This window comes from Cydia strobilella, chromosome 1 (genome assembly GCF_947568885.1).
Source record: "Cydia strobilella chromosome 1, ilCydStro3.1, whole genome shotgun sequence".
In the NCBI taxonomy this organism is placed as follows: Eukaryota; Metazoa; Arthropoda; class Insecta; order Lepidoptera; family Tortricidae; genus Cydia; species Cydia strobilella.
Window position 1 is genome coordinate 21,867,604 of NC_086041.1, and position 16,342 is coordinate 21,883,945.

The 16,342-nt window shown below is 35.1% G+C and overlaps 1 protein-coding gene across 3 annotated transcripts in view; it reads right to left on the reverse strand.

Annotated features, from left to right (window-relative positions):
• Positions 1 to 2,955: 2,955 nt before the first annotated feature.
• LOC134741803 (uncharacterized) overlaps positions 2,956 to 16,342 on the reverse strand; it is a 154,848-nt gene continuing 141,461 nt past the window's right edge. For all 3 annotated transcript variants that reach the window (XM_063674710.1, XM_063674716.1, XM_063674703.1), the window contains 4 exons: positions 11,414 to 11,644; positions 7,258 to 7,424; positions 6,449 to 6,604; positions 2,956 to 6,004 (listed from right to left, as the gene is read on the reverse strand). In XM_063674710.1, coding sequence (XP_063530780.1) covers positions 5,885 to 6,004; positions 6,449 to 6,604; positions 7,258 to 7,424; positions 11,414 to 11,644 — 674 coding nt within the window. In that variant the 3' untranslated portion in view covers positions 2,956 to 5,884. The remainder of the gene's footprint in view (positions 6,005 to 6,448; positions 6,605 to 7,257; positions 7,425 to 11,413; positions 11,645 to 16,342) is intronic.

Here is a 16,342-nt window from a genome sequence, read left to right on the forward strand (position 1 = left end):
TATTTGAGTTTCGATTGGCGATTTCTATCAACAATTGTCAGTTGGCTAGGCACCCAGAATGATATCATGACGTGTTTGACCGACAAAAGAGTTCATTAAAACAGCTCATTCAGATGTGATCATTGATACTCTAGCCCTAGCCTTTTCAAATGATTAGAGTAGGTAACAAATACAACATGTCGTCGAATAAATGTATCTACTCTATCTTGAATTCAGTTATGTAATAAACTAAAATTGTCACTGTTGTCAGGCGTGACGACTGTCAATGACATCGACCGAAAACCAAACTTTTACCGGTTAGTCACATTTGTTTTTGCCGGCTAACCATAACCATATTACCATAACATGACAATAGCTCGCAACAATTATGTAAGTTCAGTAGCCTCTCTTTCATAGTTTCGCTTCAGTGATACTAAATATTATTTAGTCTGTAGTGATACCACTAATACCCATCTAATACCTAGCTAATTAAAGCAACGTGGTGTTTTGTGGAAAAAAAAACTTAAAGAACGCTTCATTGCAGTGTTTACATTCTATACAAAATATACAAGTGTAATTATATTTATAAAACGAACTATAAAGAGAGAATATAATTCTTCATTTAAGTTAAAGGCAACAGTGAATCATTAAACTACCCGATCTCATAAAATAAATAGTGTGTGAAACCATAATTAAACCATTTAAAACCAATATTGAATAATGTTGAGACCACTCTCGCTTCTCACAGGCAAAGACGAGTGACCAATTTAACAAAGACATCAAAAAACTCGCAATGTTTTTCTAAACTTAACAAGTAAACGAAACAAATGAAAATAGCATAGAACTCAAGTCAAATCCGCGAACGCGCGTTAAAGGTCTGCGTCTGCGGTGTTCAATTCAATTATTTTTTGTAAAAAATTAAATTTCCATTACTTTATCTACCTCCGTTGTACTAATTACTGTAGATATACAATGTCGGTCTTTATTGTACCACGGATAAAGTTAAGAGTTCTACGATTATTATGTCTGTTTCCCGCTTCGGAAAGTAACGTCAACAGTAAAGTCATAGCACGTGCAGCCAGGCGTTTCAAAGATCCCTCGGACGCAACGGACGGTCGAGGGTGGTGACCGTAACGTACCATATGCTACGTCACGTTGGACTGGTGGTAAGGCGGGTCTGCCACGTAACGTAACGTATATTGTACACGCGAATTTTTAATTAGTCATAGTAAATATAATATATATATATATATAATAGTACATATTATCATACCCGCGTCTTCAGCTTACGCGGCTAACGTCCTGACCACTAGACCACCCGGCCACGGCAGTACCCGTCCCAAATTCTCTGGTGTATGCTTTCTTTGAAAAGCTAGGTGCCTTTGACCAACTGTAAGGGTGAGCAGTGTGTGCTTGAACTTCCTATATGAATCCTTTACTGGATTACGGTTTATAAGTTAATTTGCCGCTAAGGCCGTTTTGTGAAATTGGATTGTACTTATAGTTTCAGACAACCTGGCAATTATTAACCAATGATAATGGAGCGTTGGTCACAACCAGTTAAAACGAAGACCGTTTGGTCGCTACGCTCTATGACCTCCTCCTATGTAATTAGTCTTAGTGCACTAATGCAGTTTAGGTACGATTCGGACAACGATTATCATATGTAAGTTGTAACATTGTCATAAGTATGTTAAAAGTTTTCTTATTTCGCTTATTACCTAGTACCTTACCTACCTTAAAAATGAATACTTGTTATATACAGAGAAATAGCAAACACAACAGTTACCTTTAATTTTTAGGGTTCCGTACCTCAAAAGGAAAAAACGGAAAGAACGTCCGTCCGTCTGTCTGTCAATACCCTTTATCTCGGGAGCTCGTAAAGGGATCGATTTGAAATTTAAACCATATACTTAGGTCTATGGTCCCTTGAAGCTGTGAAAAAATCAAACTTCTATGTTAACGCAAAAAAAGATACGTCCGTTTATGCCGCCAAAAAACGTATATTTCGACACTTTCAACAAGGAAATCAAAATTGATAGGGTCCCGTTTACCTAGAACTATGAAATTTGGCAACTAATATCGTCTTACACTACAAATACAGGGAAAAATCGAAGAACTATAAATTTATAAAAAATAACATAAAACATTAGTTACAATTGTACGGAACCTTAGGTGTACGAGTCAGACCAGGCCGGTTTTTTATGCAAAAAGATCCGCTGTGAAAGTAGGTAGGTACATTTTAAAGATATTGGAAAGCTTGAAAAGTCCTCGAACTCCACAATTCCTTCAATTAATGTTAATCTATAATCTAGAAAGTTATTTATCACCGTTATTAACTTTTGTTTTAGTATAGGTATAACGAAAAGCCGGGAAATAGATAATTGCCGGTTCAGTGTGTAACATGATATGATAGCTATTTCTATTCCCAATACAAGCCCTGCGACTTGTGCCTGAAATGGGGAGCTTCGGAATTTACGTTTGAATCTAGCAAGACCTATATCTAGTGGTTTATCTAATTTTGATTTGAAATTGCACTTGGACAAGTACGCAGGGACGTAACGTGATTATTTTCACGCATTTCTGAGAAAATTATGTTTTTCTTTATTAAAATATGCGCGGAAATATGTTCGTGATTACAGATCACAGGTGACGCGCCGGTCATGGTAATAGATTATACAAAATTGAGTTAAATTGACGGTCAGACCAGTAAAGATAACTTTTAGGTTATTTGGGAAAACGTTTAATAGGTTATAAGATAAATAAATGTAATCGGCGAGAATGAAATTGCAGGTGTCGTAATCCTAACTGTCCGTCCGTCTAAGTACCTGGCTGGCAATCCCTAATTTAATTTTCTGGCCACGTATTGTGTACGTACCGGAATTACATATCCAACGAAATGATTTCTTTATTCATTTTCAACATTTTTTTTGCACAGTAACTTACCTCTTACCTACTACAAATAAAAGACAGTACTTAATTTATTATTCTTTATTTTATGTTATAGTACCATAATTAAGTACCTATATCGTACATCCTTTTGTTCTTGACTGACACATATCCTTACTTCCTTAAAGTAATTCCATCATTCCAGTAACATAAATATGGCCTAGTCTTTATTTTTAAGGCATCCATCGCAACATTCACATCTATACAAGCAACTCATACAAGTGGTAAAATGTAACCGTGTAACGCTCACAAGTCTGAACTGAAACAAACCGTGTTATAACATAGATGACACAATCATAATTATTATTAATTACACTTCATTAAAACCAATTTAACATATAGGTAATTGAGCAAAATAAAAAGACGTGAAAATTAATTTGATATTCTAGGAAAAAAAAAATAGCACGTGATATGGTATATTGGTATCAAGAAGTAGGTACTTTGACTATCGCGCACGTAGGTATTACGAGCTATAGGTAATGTACAGGTAAAATGTGTATTTTTGTTACTCTGTTCACTTTGTTGTACTGCTCTTTTTCTTATTGTTAGTGGCATTCACCAGTTGCCAATCGCAGATATACTTTTGACTTACATATTGCCTATTTCTTATTGGAATGTCTAAAGTTTTTATGTTTTCTTTTCTGAATATGTCATCAAGTCATCATGCTATTGATTTGCTATTGATGTAGTTGTTCTCCATTAAGGTAAATCAATGGGTAATTACAACTAAAAAAACAAACCTACGTCTTTCTCTCCGTGCGCAAGTCTTTATTTTGTTCCAAGTCAACGTGGAATGCTGCGGAGTCACAAATAAATAAAATATATTTTAAATAAAATGAAATAATTGTGCAAGAGTGTGCGTACAAAGCATTGATGTAAAACTTGTTGGTGCGGTTTTCCTGGGAAGATGTAACAGATCCATGGCTCCGACATTTTGAAGTTCCAAACTGATTTAAAAAAATAAACTATAAAATTACCAAACCTGGACACAAAATTTCACGAAAATAGGTTGAAAAATGCGAGCTGTAAGACGTATATATATATATATATATTATATATTTGTATATATACACCTATTAGTGAGAGTGTGGTTATATAAAAATAATACGAGCGAGATGCATTAGCTGTCAATAATATTTAAATCAAGATCGTGCTTTCAAAAATCAAATGTCGTTTTAGAACATGTACCTATGAGTTTCGCTCTACAACTTTTTACGTTGACATTAAATAAGCGAGTGTTTGAATATGGATAACCGTCCTATAGATACATCAATTCATTCATTTTCCCTAACGACAACAGACTATATCTTTACTCTAGAAGTCACATTTACAGTAGTTAATATTAACACATATCCATCACAATAATTTTAGAATATCAGTTGTTTCGTTCGTTCAGGTTTATTATGTGCAAGGATTTTCTACATTTTCACCTTAAAATCTAATACCATAATAATAAAATAGATTTTTTGAGTTGATTTGTCGATAAAATCTTCTGAGTTGACAACACCTTTATACGAAATCATTTAAGAATTATCTATTTAATATAACTTTCTGTTAGTACTTTTTTATCTATGTATAATATCGTTTTCTTTTAAATATACGTGTTTAAGAATACTCAATATCATTATATTTATTTATAATCAAAGACTATAACGAGATTATTTCGATTATAATTTAGATTTGACTAGAATTTTCAGTACCTATTGGAAACTGTGGTGTGCATTAACATTAACTTTATGTTACCAATATTCCGTTAATTGGATTTGGGTCTGACTACTATTTCCATACGTGCTGCACTTCTCATGCTCGTAATGTTCGTCTTTAAGGAAGGAAATGGGCTGCATAAAATAGGGTTTCATGCTGTAGTGAATAAATGTATAATCACCTAAGACCACATTGTGTTTGCAATAGAGAGCCCACTGCCACAACCCACCACAGGCAAGTGCCAAACCGCCTGATCTCTGCTCCCGTACAGGCAGGGTCAAGGTGCTACGAATTTAAATAGGTACGATAAATTAACTTTATATTTATTTATATTTATTTTCAACCCAATCGTAGTCAAAAGCAGAGTTTATAGCTCGAGCAAGCCAATTTGAATTGACAAAGGGATTGTTTAATGCTCTCGTTACACACTCTACTATTTACACAAACATCATAAATCTACGGACACACCATACAATGCACCCGTCTCTGGTACCACTTCAAGTTATCATTTGTAATGGTACTTTTGACTACGGTGAATCCGATACGACAAACTACCTTTTATGTTATTTTATGTTACATTATGTACAATCTTGTGGAATGCACTTTCATTACTTTACATATCATTATATATGACAAGAAAATTATTACTAAGAGTTTTTATACGTTGAAAATAATTTGATATTTTATTCGTTGCGCAAGGTTGGTCGTGTGATGGTGATTAATTTTATTTAAATAACGTATTATTTTTAATAATTACAATTTAATAAAACTTGAATTAAAATTTGAGAATCCTAAAGAGATCAATTTCGCAAGTTAACATTATGTATACTATAAGGTAACTTATTAACAATAATAGTGTTTTATTACATGTTAGATATCCTATTAAAAATCTATAGTTTCTCGGGCTGACGTGGAATAAATTCTGAGCCAAAGTTTAGGAACTTTAAACAGATTTTTAAGAGCCTCTGCTCATTAATTGTGAAATGTCACTCCACGCAAATAAATTTCATATCTATTTTACAAATAGATTATTTTAAATTACTGGAGATACACCATTGAGATATGTTGCGTGTCACTTGTTAATAAGCCAATTGAAAATAAAAACACAACTATTGGCTTATGCACTTCTTAGTCAAAAAGCTTGAAATAGACCAGGGATGAAAGTTTAGCCATTCCATTTAGGCCTAACGTATCTGTCTTAAAGCAATATTGAAGATACTATTCTTTGGAGTTAAGTAGTTGGTTGTCGCGTTCACTGTGGGTTCGGGCCGTTCGGGGGCCTCAGCACGGTGATGCAGATAGAGCCGCGGAGCAACCGGAGCAAGTCTATTACTTCTGGAGTTTTCATTGACGTCACGTTTTCATCGTTGACCTGAAATTTAAGGTAATTTATTTGAATAAATTATTGGCAATCATGGAGGAATAATTAATATAAAATAATAATAATTCAGCCTGTATACGTCCCACTGCTGGCCTTTTCACACGCGCGAGGGGGCTTGGGCTATGGTTGGGACTTCACGTACAACATCCTTCAGTTTGTTTATTTTTATTTATTAACACAAGTCGTCTTATAGTGAAGCTACTTGCTAGACTTATATTGACCGGGATATAGACCGTGATTACCTTTTGAATTGTTTATGAATACAAGTCTAGTCAAACTGACCGTGAATCATTTAAAACTCTTGAAGCTATGGTAAGGTTAGGTATGTGTAAGACGACTGAGCTCTGCATGCTGTACCTCAGCCGCTTGTTCCAACGTGTGTGTTGTGTGTTGAACTGTCAGGTCAGACTGTAAAGCCAGTACAGATGCTCGTACCTGTAGGATGACGTCTCCCCGTCGCAGCCGGCCGTCGCGCGCGGCGACACTGTCGCTGTACACGGCGGAGATGTAGCTCTGCCCCGAGTCCGGGTGGCTCTGCACGCTAAACCCCAGCCTGCTGTTCCACCCGCGGTTCAGCTCCACCGTCATTATCTGGAACATCAAATTCTCACATATACTCGTATCGATAATAATAGAGTAAGAGGAAGATCGGCATCCTTGACACACTTTTTACTCTAACCCTTGTAAAAATATCTATCAGCCAAGTGGTAAATATTATGGTCGTATTTGTTTATGTGACAGCGTTATAAAGACAGCATGTCAGTCAGTCAGATAGATTAAATACTACTAAACAATTCAATTATTTAACCTTTTCGACGCCGTGTCAAACACAAAAGCTGTCACTCGGACGCCACGTCACAGAAGTGTCAAAACTGAAATTGAACTTTATGCACATGCACGTAGGTCTATGTTGCTCTGTGATCTTTGACCGATTAATCCGTCTATGGCGTTGGACCTGCGGTGCCGATATATCCGTCATTGGCGTCCAAAAGGTTAATACAGCACGAATTTAACAACAATTATGACCGCGGGTACCCAAAATAATCAGGAAATTAAATAAGAATAAGAACAATTTATGATATACCAGAATTAATGCTTATTTATAAGCTATACAAAATACCTTAATTTTTTTAACAAAAACTAGCACAGGACAGTGTGAATACACAGATGCATCAAAAATCACTATTAGTTATCATTTGTAGTAGGTTAGGAATAGAGATTAAGGATATGTTTAAGAAACTTACTGTAGGCTCCGAATGATTGCTGTCTAGGTTATTTGGGTCAGGTTGTATGTTCTCCTTCTGGACGATCTCGACCTCCTTCGGCTTCGCGGCGGACGGCGCCCGCGCTTCCTTCGCCTTCCGCTCGCTGTCCGGCGATAGAGCGACTGCTTTCCACTTCTTCAATCCGCCTGAAACATGTTTTAATATTGTATTATATATTATATATTGTGCGCGGGTTCGTAATTGGTGCAAAGGTTGTCCATCGTCGTTCGACGTAGTAACGCGGCTAGTGTGATGCACAGTGATGCGTGTAGAACAATGTAATTGGACAAAAACCCACACAAGTAATAGCTAATACCTATACATTATATATTACCAAAGAGGATATAATATTATAGAGCGGTACTGTCATAGTAAATTTTGTAACCACAGTAAATTCACTGCCATCTATCGACACACTTTAAAACTAAAAATGAAAATTTATAAAATTACGCTAAAATGTATTTAAATATGGATAAATGATTTTTTTATTTGCATTAATTATTTTTATATGATTTTGACCCATGTTCTTTCACTGATATGCTTTAAAATTATAAATAACAAACGAAACCGTCAACGCCCAAAATTAGTGGCGCTATCTGATCGAGAATCAAATTTTTCTGATTTTCGAGGCACGTTTTTTCCTTAGACTGTTTCCATCTATTACGGAGTTATATCTTTGATATTACTAAATGCCATTTTCCCCTCCACTCCTTCAATTTTGAGTGATAAGGGTAAGTACGGGGACTTTGAACACCCAGTCACCTCTCAATACGGGCATGTATTGGCGAGAGTCAGCGGTTTGACATAATTTCACTTACTTGTAACTTTTGAAGTACTACAGCTACGTGCTTGAAATTTCATTAAGTATAATATGTTTAGTTAATAACTAATCACTTGGTGTATTTATATTGAAGTTAATGTATTGCTTGCATTTTAATAAATTGATGATTCAGAATATCTAGAATTTTAAATTACTATTAGCGAATTTCTCAAGATTAAGTTTTAAAGTATTAGTTTATTATATATGTAACACAACTAAATACTTAAATGATAATTATTGAAATATTGCAAAAAATCTATTACTTAAAATGTTGCATAGAAACAAATCTCTGCTACTGACGAAAAATAGTGATGTGCGCATATCGATACAACTGTCGATATTTCTGTAAGTACGGGAAAGAAGCTCAGCAAGTTATGTTTTTAGTAAAAAAAAATATTATATTCCAATTTTGTAACTATTTGGACAAAGAAAAGTCAAAAAACTAAAAATAACATTTAAAACACCCACACGTCTCACTCCTACAACAAGTCGATGAAATATAAAACAACACTAGGACCGCCATATTGAGTTCAATTAATTGCGCTTCTGCAGTACGGGTGTCAACCCCAGTTGACAGCAAAAAAGCGGTAATTTTAAAAATATGTTTATGTCAGAGCCATCTACTGAAACATTATGATATTTTTTTCTTTGCACCTATATTAAACCCAATGCATAATGTGACCGCTATTACCAAGACGCAAGGTCTCGTTTTGATTTAAAAAAATATTGAACATGAACATATCTTCGATCAACTATAGTTGACACCCGTACTGCAGCGGTATTGCCTTCCTGGCAACTCTGGTTGACACCCGTAGGTAAAGGGTTAAAACGATGTGCAATTTTTTGTGCAACTTTTCGCTTCATCGCTCTTGACGATATAATTTTTAGTGTGTTCCTACTAAGTGTAAGGTGTTGTGTTTGACATGGATTATAAATTGAAAGGTATGTAGTATAATTTACATTTATTTTTAAAAATATCATTGCTGTTTTATATGTATTGTATTGTAGTTCAGGCGATTTTCCGCAACTCGACGACTGGCGCCTATTTTGCGTGACGTGTTTTGTATGTATTCAAAGTGCAATGTACTTGGAGATACCCATTTTTTTACCCCTAACTGAAACAATATCGGGTTGAAACCGAATTACTACTGAACGTCACAGAATGCCACAGAGATATTTACACATAATCCTTCCTATATCGGAAATTCTTTGCCGGTTTTGGCCGGTTTTCATTCTAGAATTTTTTTGGAGATTAAAATTGATTAGCCTTAAATCGAGGACATTGGCGGTGAACCACCTTAAGGGCAAAGATCGTTTAAACGTCTTGCAGACGGTCAGGCGATAGGGCGATATCAAAAAAGTCATGACCAATAGCATGGCACTTAAAAGAATAAAAGGTTAGCTCAGGTAAAGTTTATTGCAGTCCATTGTCTTTGTGACCGTGCGGGCGGCATTTGCAAACTAAGATAAGGAATCCAAAACGCATCCGAATTGGTTATCTTTATAGGGAGGCGAGGCTCAGCCTAAATAACAACAACTAATAAATTGTCCTTACTACCTATTGTTTGTCTCTTTACCTGATTTTATCCTTTCCATTATTAAGACAAAGAATCCTAAATGCATCGTTATTGGTTATCTTTATGGGAGGCGGAGTTTAGCTCGCTCGTAAGGATCGAGGTAATTTTTAGGGTTCCGTACCTCAAAAGGAAAAAACGGAACAGGTCTGTCCGTCTGTCTGCCTGTCTGTCTGTCCGTCTGTCACAGCCTATTTTCTCCGAAACTACTGGACCAATTAAGTTGAAATTTGGTACACATATGTAAGTTTGTGACCCAAAGATGGACACGAAACGTAAACAAATGAATTTTAAACATGGGAACCACTTTTGGGGGGCCAATGAGAAAATTAAAAAATAAAGTTTTTCAAACAATATCGTGTTACATATTAAATAAAAGAGCTTATTGTGAGTATCTCAAATATATTTTTTTTATAATTTTAGGATAAACAGTTTAGGAGTTATTCAAGTAAATAGGCAAAAAATGACCACCCCCCCCCCCTTTATCTCCGAAACTACCTATAAATGACAGGAAAACCTATTACAAATGTGCAGTCAAGCGTGAGTCGGAATAAATTACTTAGTTTTTAATCCGACCCCTACGGGTTTTTTAAAGACAATTCACTCACGTTCACATAAAAAAATGCAGTGTTAAATGTGTTAAATTATGTAAAGTACGAAACCCTTGGACCGCGAGTCGGACTCGCACTTGGCCGGTTTTATTTTCTGAAGTGGTTCACCGGCAATGTCCCGATTAATTGTACGTGTCAGAAAGCTTTACTTATAAAATTAAGTAATTAGGTACATACCTAATTGAAACTGACTTCTCTAGACTTATACAAAAACAAAACAATACAAAAGGTAATCACGGTCTATATCCCGGTCAGGTAATTCTAGTGAAACTAACCATGAATCATTCAAAACTCTAATTGAACTTTATACTGAATTTTGTAACTTTTAATCGTGACTGTGTAAAATGTAAATGAATTAAGTACATATAAATACTGAAAGTACAGGAGTGGAAAATCTGTTATATCATCTCTTTATATTTATATTTCAAATGGTAGTCAAATCTAGCCAATTAACAGATTGCTGATGATAATGTATCAGTTTTATAAATGAGCGTGGGAAAAACAGATGCACATTAATAACTAATGTATCTCTGAAAGCGAATGCTTTTTTTTTCGGTTTGTGGTGACCCACAATGTCCAGCATTGATTTAAGCATAACGAAAGTCATTAAGTAGGCTGTTTAATAGTTCAGCCACAACTGTCTGCGGCTAACCTAACCTGTTGAAGCCGCAGCAGGTTTCTACTACCTTATAATTAAAACCATAATTTAGATGGCGTACCTACTCTTGCCTAACTCAATAATTAAATAATTACGTTTAAATATTGCATTTAAATAAAGTTTTTCGGTGAATAAAATATAAATACGTATGTCAAGTATAGTTATCCCATAAATATGTTTCAGATGCATCAGGTATGTTAAAATCCAAAATTGATTTAAACTTACACTCAAAGTAACTTTAAAAAATAAAGTATTTAATGTGTCACTAATTTGTTTGATTAGCTATGTTGATCCGACGACCTCACTTTGTCTATATAGTTTGAGAGCATGTTTAAATATAGGTATCTACGTACCTATTCCACTATAAACTAGTACCTACTTAATATCCGCGATAGAACAACTTGTATAATTGTCGTTAATTGTTATTGCTTTAAAACCAATTTAAAACAAATAATAAACATACAATACTCACTGTCATCCTTAACTTCTCCGTCAGAAGTCATCAGTACAGCACTTTGGTACATGGGAGTAGAATGTTTAAATCTCGCCTCATCGCTGGACAGTTCAGCTGGCATGGAAACCGGCTCATCAGAGTCTACGAACGAGGGCTCGTATCTCTGCCGGTTCCGGTCCTCCTGGTAGGCATTGCGAGCATCCAACGCATCGTTGTCTAAATTATTTAGTTCATATGCGTGCGGTGGTACTGAAATAACAGAAAAAGTATAAGTATGTCATGCCGTGCATTAATAGCCTACAATGAAAGACAACAATCGCGTAAATTCATATCATTACACGACGACTTAAGCGTCGAAGTAACGCTACAAGAACAAAGATTAAAAGGACCATTTGCTTGTAAAGGAGTAAAATTAAATTCGATAAAAAGGATTTCCTGTTGTACTTTACGGTATTTTAACATAGATAAGTAAGATAGAAATAAGATAAAAATAAGAAAAAATAATAATGTAAAAACAAAAAAAAATATGTGCGTAAGTTTGGGCAGTATGTTCATGAATACAAGTTACTTAAGATGCACGTACTTATTTTACAAACAATCTGGACTGGGCATGTAAACACATAATAAAGTAGTAATGAGAATCATGGATGATGGTGACAGGAGCCGTAAATGTATTTTACGAGGGTCGGACATAAAATGATAGGTTATTAAATGTGATATGGCCTTTATGGCATTTAATGCATTTTCAATTCTTTCGTTAAATCAATAGGTATACCGCATTTGTCTTAATGTCTGAATCCGCGGCGTTGCGGCGTTGTATCAGGGGCGCTGACAAGCTTCCGGCCTTCACCACCAGAGGACTACGTCACTTTTTTTTTTACTTTAATATATGACATCTATTTCAGTTTATAAGTACGCTTTGTTTACATTACTATCTCCGCCAACTCTACTGGTGGATTTTAAAACATCTCAAAGTTAAACAAACAATAAATTTTGTTAAAAACACGGAAGTTTTAACTGCCATCGGTTCAACATGATTGAACAGGTAGCAAATATGTGTACAGCAGCCAGCATCAATTTTAGTGAATATATAGGACAATGCACTTTTAGCTATCTGCCACCTGCCTGCAATAATAGTTATACAAATAAATGTATATGTTGTATCTTTAAGGTCCTACATATCATCTTTTGTAACGCTTTTGAAGAAGAGTAGATAATTTTATTGATGCGTAGACATATCTGTAGTTATGGATACTAATTACTATCAGTGTGGTTCTAAGTTTCTAACACTGTTTTTAAATTAACTTTTACAGCTCTATCCAGTAGTAAATCGAGAACCGTGGAATGGCGTTACTTTGAATCCTGGGTTTACTTTGATAAAAACTTTACTTTATGTTCAAACTCGAATATTATCCTTTCTGAACGCACCCTTTGGATTTTTTTACGGTTGGCAAGATTAAACGTCTCTATCAGATCACGTCGATCGATGGGAAAAAATTTAAAATATGTAAGTATTCGTTTTGTGTACTTTTAACAGCCTGTATAACTTCTTACTTATGTTCTATGTATAGTAAATATATACATTTTATTTAATTCATTGGATCAGGCATATATCGGCCTAAAACATCGATTCTTGTTGTAAATCATAATCATGGCGGCCATTTGTATTTTTTCGGTTTCTGTGGCATGGGGCGTCATTGTTCGCCTATAAGGGTTTACTTTGACCACTGATTAATGACAACCGACGACATAGTTTTTTAGGGTTCCGTACCCAAAGGGTAAAAACGGGATCTGATTTCGCTGTCTGTCTGTCTATCTGTCTGTCCGTCTATCACCAGACTGTATCTCATGAACCGTGATAGCTAGACAAAAAAAATTCACAGATGATGTATTTCTGTTGCCGCTATAACAACAAATACTAAAAACAGAATAAAATAAATATTTAAGTGGGGCTCCCATACAACAAACGTGATGTTTTGCCGTTTTTGCGTAATGGTACGGAACCCTTCGTGCGCGAGTCCGACTCGCACTTGGCCGGTTTTTTATTTGAGATTATTTAGATATTGAAGGTTTCTTAACTGATTTTTGTATCATTGTTTTAGAATAATGCCTGAGCATATCGGAACTACTCTGAAAAAGTTTTAAACCGGGCTGTGACAGTAGTGGTCGAAGGCAGGCTGTTGTCGATACGCCAAGCATGCGAACATCATCGTATTGTTGATATATATTGAGTAATTTTTTATAGGTTTTTATTTTCAACTATGCTTCTTACCTTAAATAAGTAAAATATGAGACTATTTTGCAATAATAATAGAGGCCGTGAAAGGCCGGCAACCCCTTTTCACGCCGAGGTATGTATAGTGCTTTTCTCAAACATGCAATGCAATAATAATACAAGCATGATGATGATGATTGTTTCATGTGTTAATGTGATAGGTTATTCAGTGCGTGGCGTGTTGAGGAGGAACCAAAATTTAATTATTTTTGCGCTACGACACACGGTTTAGGAGGTACAGCCCTATAAAGATTTTTTCTTTTTTTTTCTTGTTTGATTTTCATTGTGTTTTTTGTATATTACTTTGGGGTTTCATATAGGGGCATGAAAATTTTATTATTTTTGAGCTACGACGCATGGACTGGTTTAGGAGATACAGCCCTATAAAGATTTTTTTGTTTTTTTTTCTTCTTTGATTTTCATTGTGTTTTTTGTATATTACTTTTGGGGGGTTTTGTAACGGGGAACGAAAATTATTTTAATTTTTGCGCTACGACGCATGGTTTAGGAGATACAGCCCTATAAAGTTTTTTTAGTTTTTTTTTAGAATGTTTAACCGCTTATAAATATAGTACCAGATTTTTTTTTAAATTTTAATATCGCAAGTATACTTACAGCTAGAGTGGTCGTTGGTTGTATGTAATATTTCCTTTGTCAGTCTAATCTTAGTGAGCAAATTTAAAAAGTTAGAGCAGCCGACAATAATGTACGTTTTCTCAAAAATGGACGGCAAAGTCGACGTTGCCGGTTAAAAAGTAGCTCGCGAAGTGCGTATAGTTTATGGTCAGTCAAAAAATTAAAAAGTTAAAAACATTGCAGTCTCGATTTCGGGACTGCAATGTTGCATACAAATTCCATTATTTGTCGAGTTCCAAACTTTTTAAAAGTTGAAGTGGCCATATCAAATGAAGGCATAGGTCCATTAAACAGCCAAACAGATGATCAGTACTTATTATTACATACATACATACATGTTGGTACCACGACTATTTAGGTGTCTCAAATAGGTTGGCGTATTTTCAGCAGAAAAATACACTTCTATTTTTAATTAAAAAAATAAAAAGGCGGCAAAGCAAATCTTTTTAATTTTTTCTGTGAAAATATATACATAATAATGTTGCTTCTGTAAAATATTTCTATCATATTTGTGTTTATTGCGCCATTTTTGAGAAAAACACTATATATTATTATTTACAACGACGGGACTTAATCGCGTAAAATAAGTATTAAATTTACCTCCGACGTTTCGAGGACGGCGTTGTCCCCGTGGTCTCGGAGAAGACTGGCTAAAGTTGACATCAACAACTTCTATGCGCGCGAGTTTTTCGAACTACCCGCACTTGGTCTTGTTTATTAACTTGAACGTTTTGCGCACTAGGGATGTTACCGGGTCGACACACAACACTCACAATATTCGATTTTTCAACTTTCACTAAGCACTATATATGACTCGGCTGGAAGGCTACTTGCTGGCTTAGGATTCAATTAAACGGACTCCCAAGGTCGTCCATTTAAAACGAATCCTCAGCCAGCAAGTAGCTACTTAACAATGTACTATTCATACTAACTCCCTACATTACTTCTTGGCCTAGGTCAAGAAGTAATGTAAGGAGTCATAAATGAGCAACTTCATGTCTTCATTTCGTGATATTAACGCATACATTCTGAGAATGTTTGATTTTTCCTAAACTATCTTTGTTTCTTTTTCTCAAAGTACCCCAAATGCAAAAAAATCCTTATATAGTTTGTCAAAGGACTGTCTCATTTCAAACATAGACAGAGAGAATCATACTATCTTTGTCTTACACTAGTACTAGCACCCAAAAGAAAGGGATGAGTATAATTTTCCTGGTTGTTACTGACTGGCAAATTGGTTTGACCAACTATAAATCCTAAACCTGCGAACGGATTTTTTTTAAATGTGTTAAAGTTTTACGCCCTTTACTATCGAATTCCGTCGAAAAAATTGAACCATAATTTACTTTCTGTTTATAGTGTTCGTTTGTCTATCTTGATTTGTTTATTGTTTCATTCTCAATTGCTCAAAGGTTGACTGGAAGAGATCCCTTATAGGGATAAGTTCGCCTTTGTACATTGTATATATTTTTGTTTTTAATTGTGTTTGTAATCTATCTTATGTAAAATAAAGTGTTTGTTTACATACATACAAAAGGGGAAAAGTAACCCCAAATTTAAAGTTGATCACCACTGTAGATTTTTTTTCAAGAGATAGAATGTATCTGTATGTATCTGATACATTAATAATAAAAAAAATATAAAACCGATGTTGTATTTTTTTTTTTTTAGATTCCATATTCGGGGAGATAAATACGTATTAATTTTGAAATTGATCAAAGTAACCCCATTTCACGAAACCTTAAACCTTACCTGATTACAAAATTATGGTACACGATTTTGTATGTTACGTGTTAGTTTTCAGCCATGTTTCGCTAGTTATTTTAAGGCTGCGTGACGCGCAGATAATCTGATTGTACTTGAAGTTATTGCTGAATGCAGACTCGGGGTGAAATGGCAGTAAATATATGTCTGAGCGGTGTGTGGGTGTTGTTACGAGTATTGTATAGGTAAACTTGCCAAGATGTGAGAGCAGGCAATCGGTGCACGCATAGTCTTACTACTATGGTTGGGTTCCGTCAGTCAGTCTATTCACT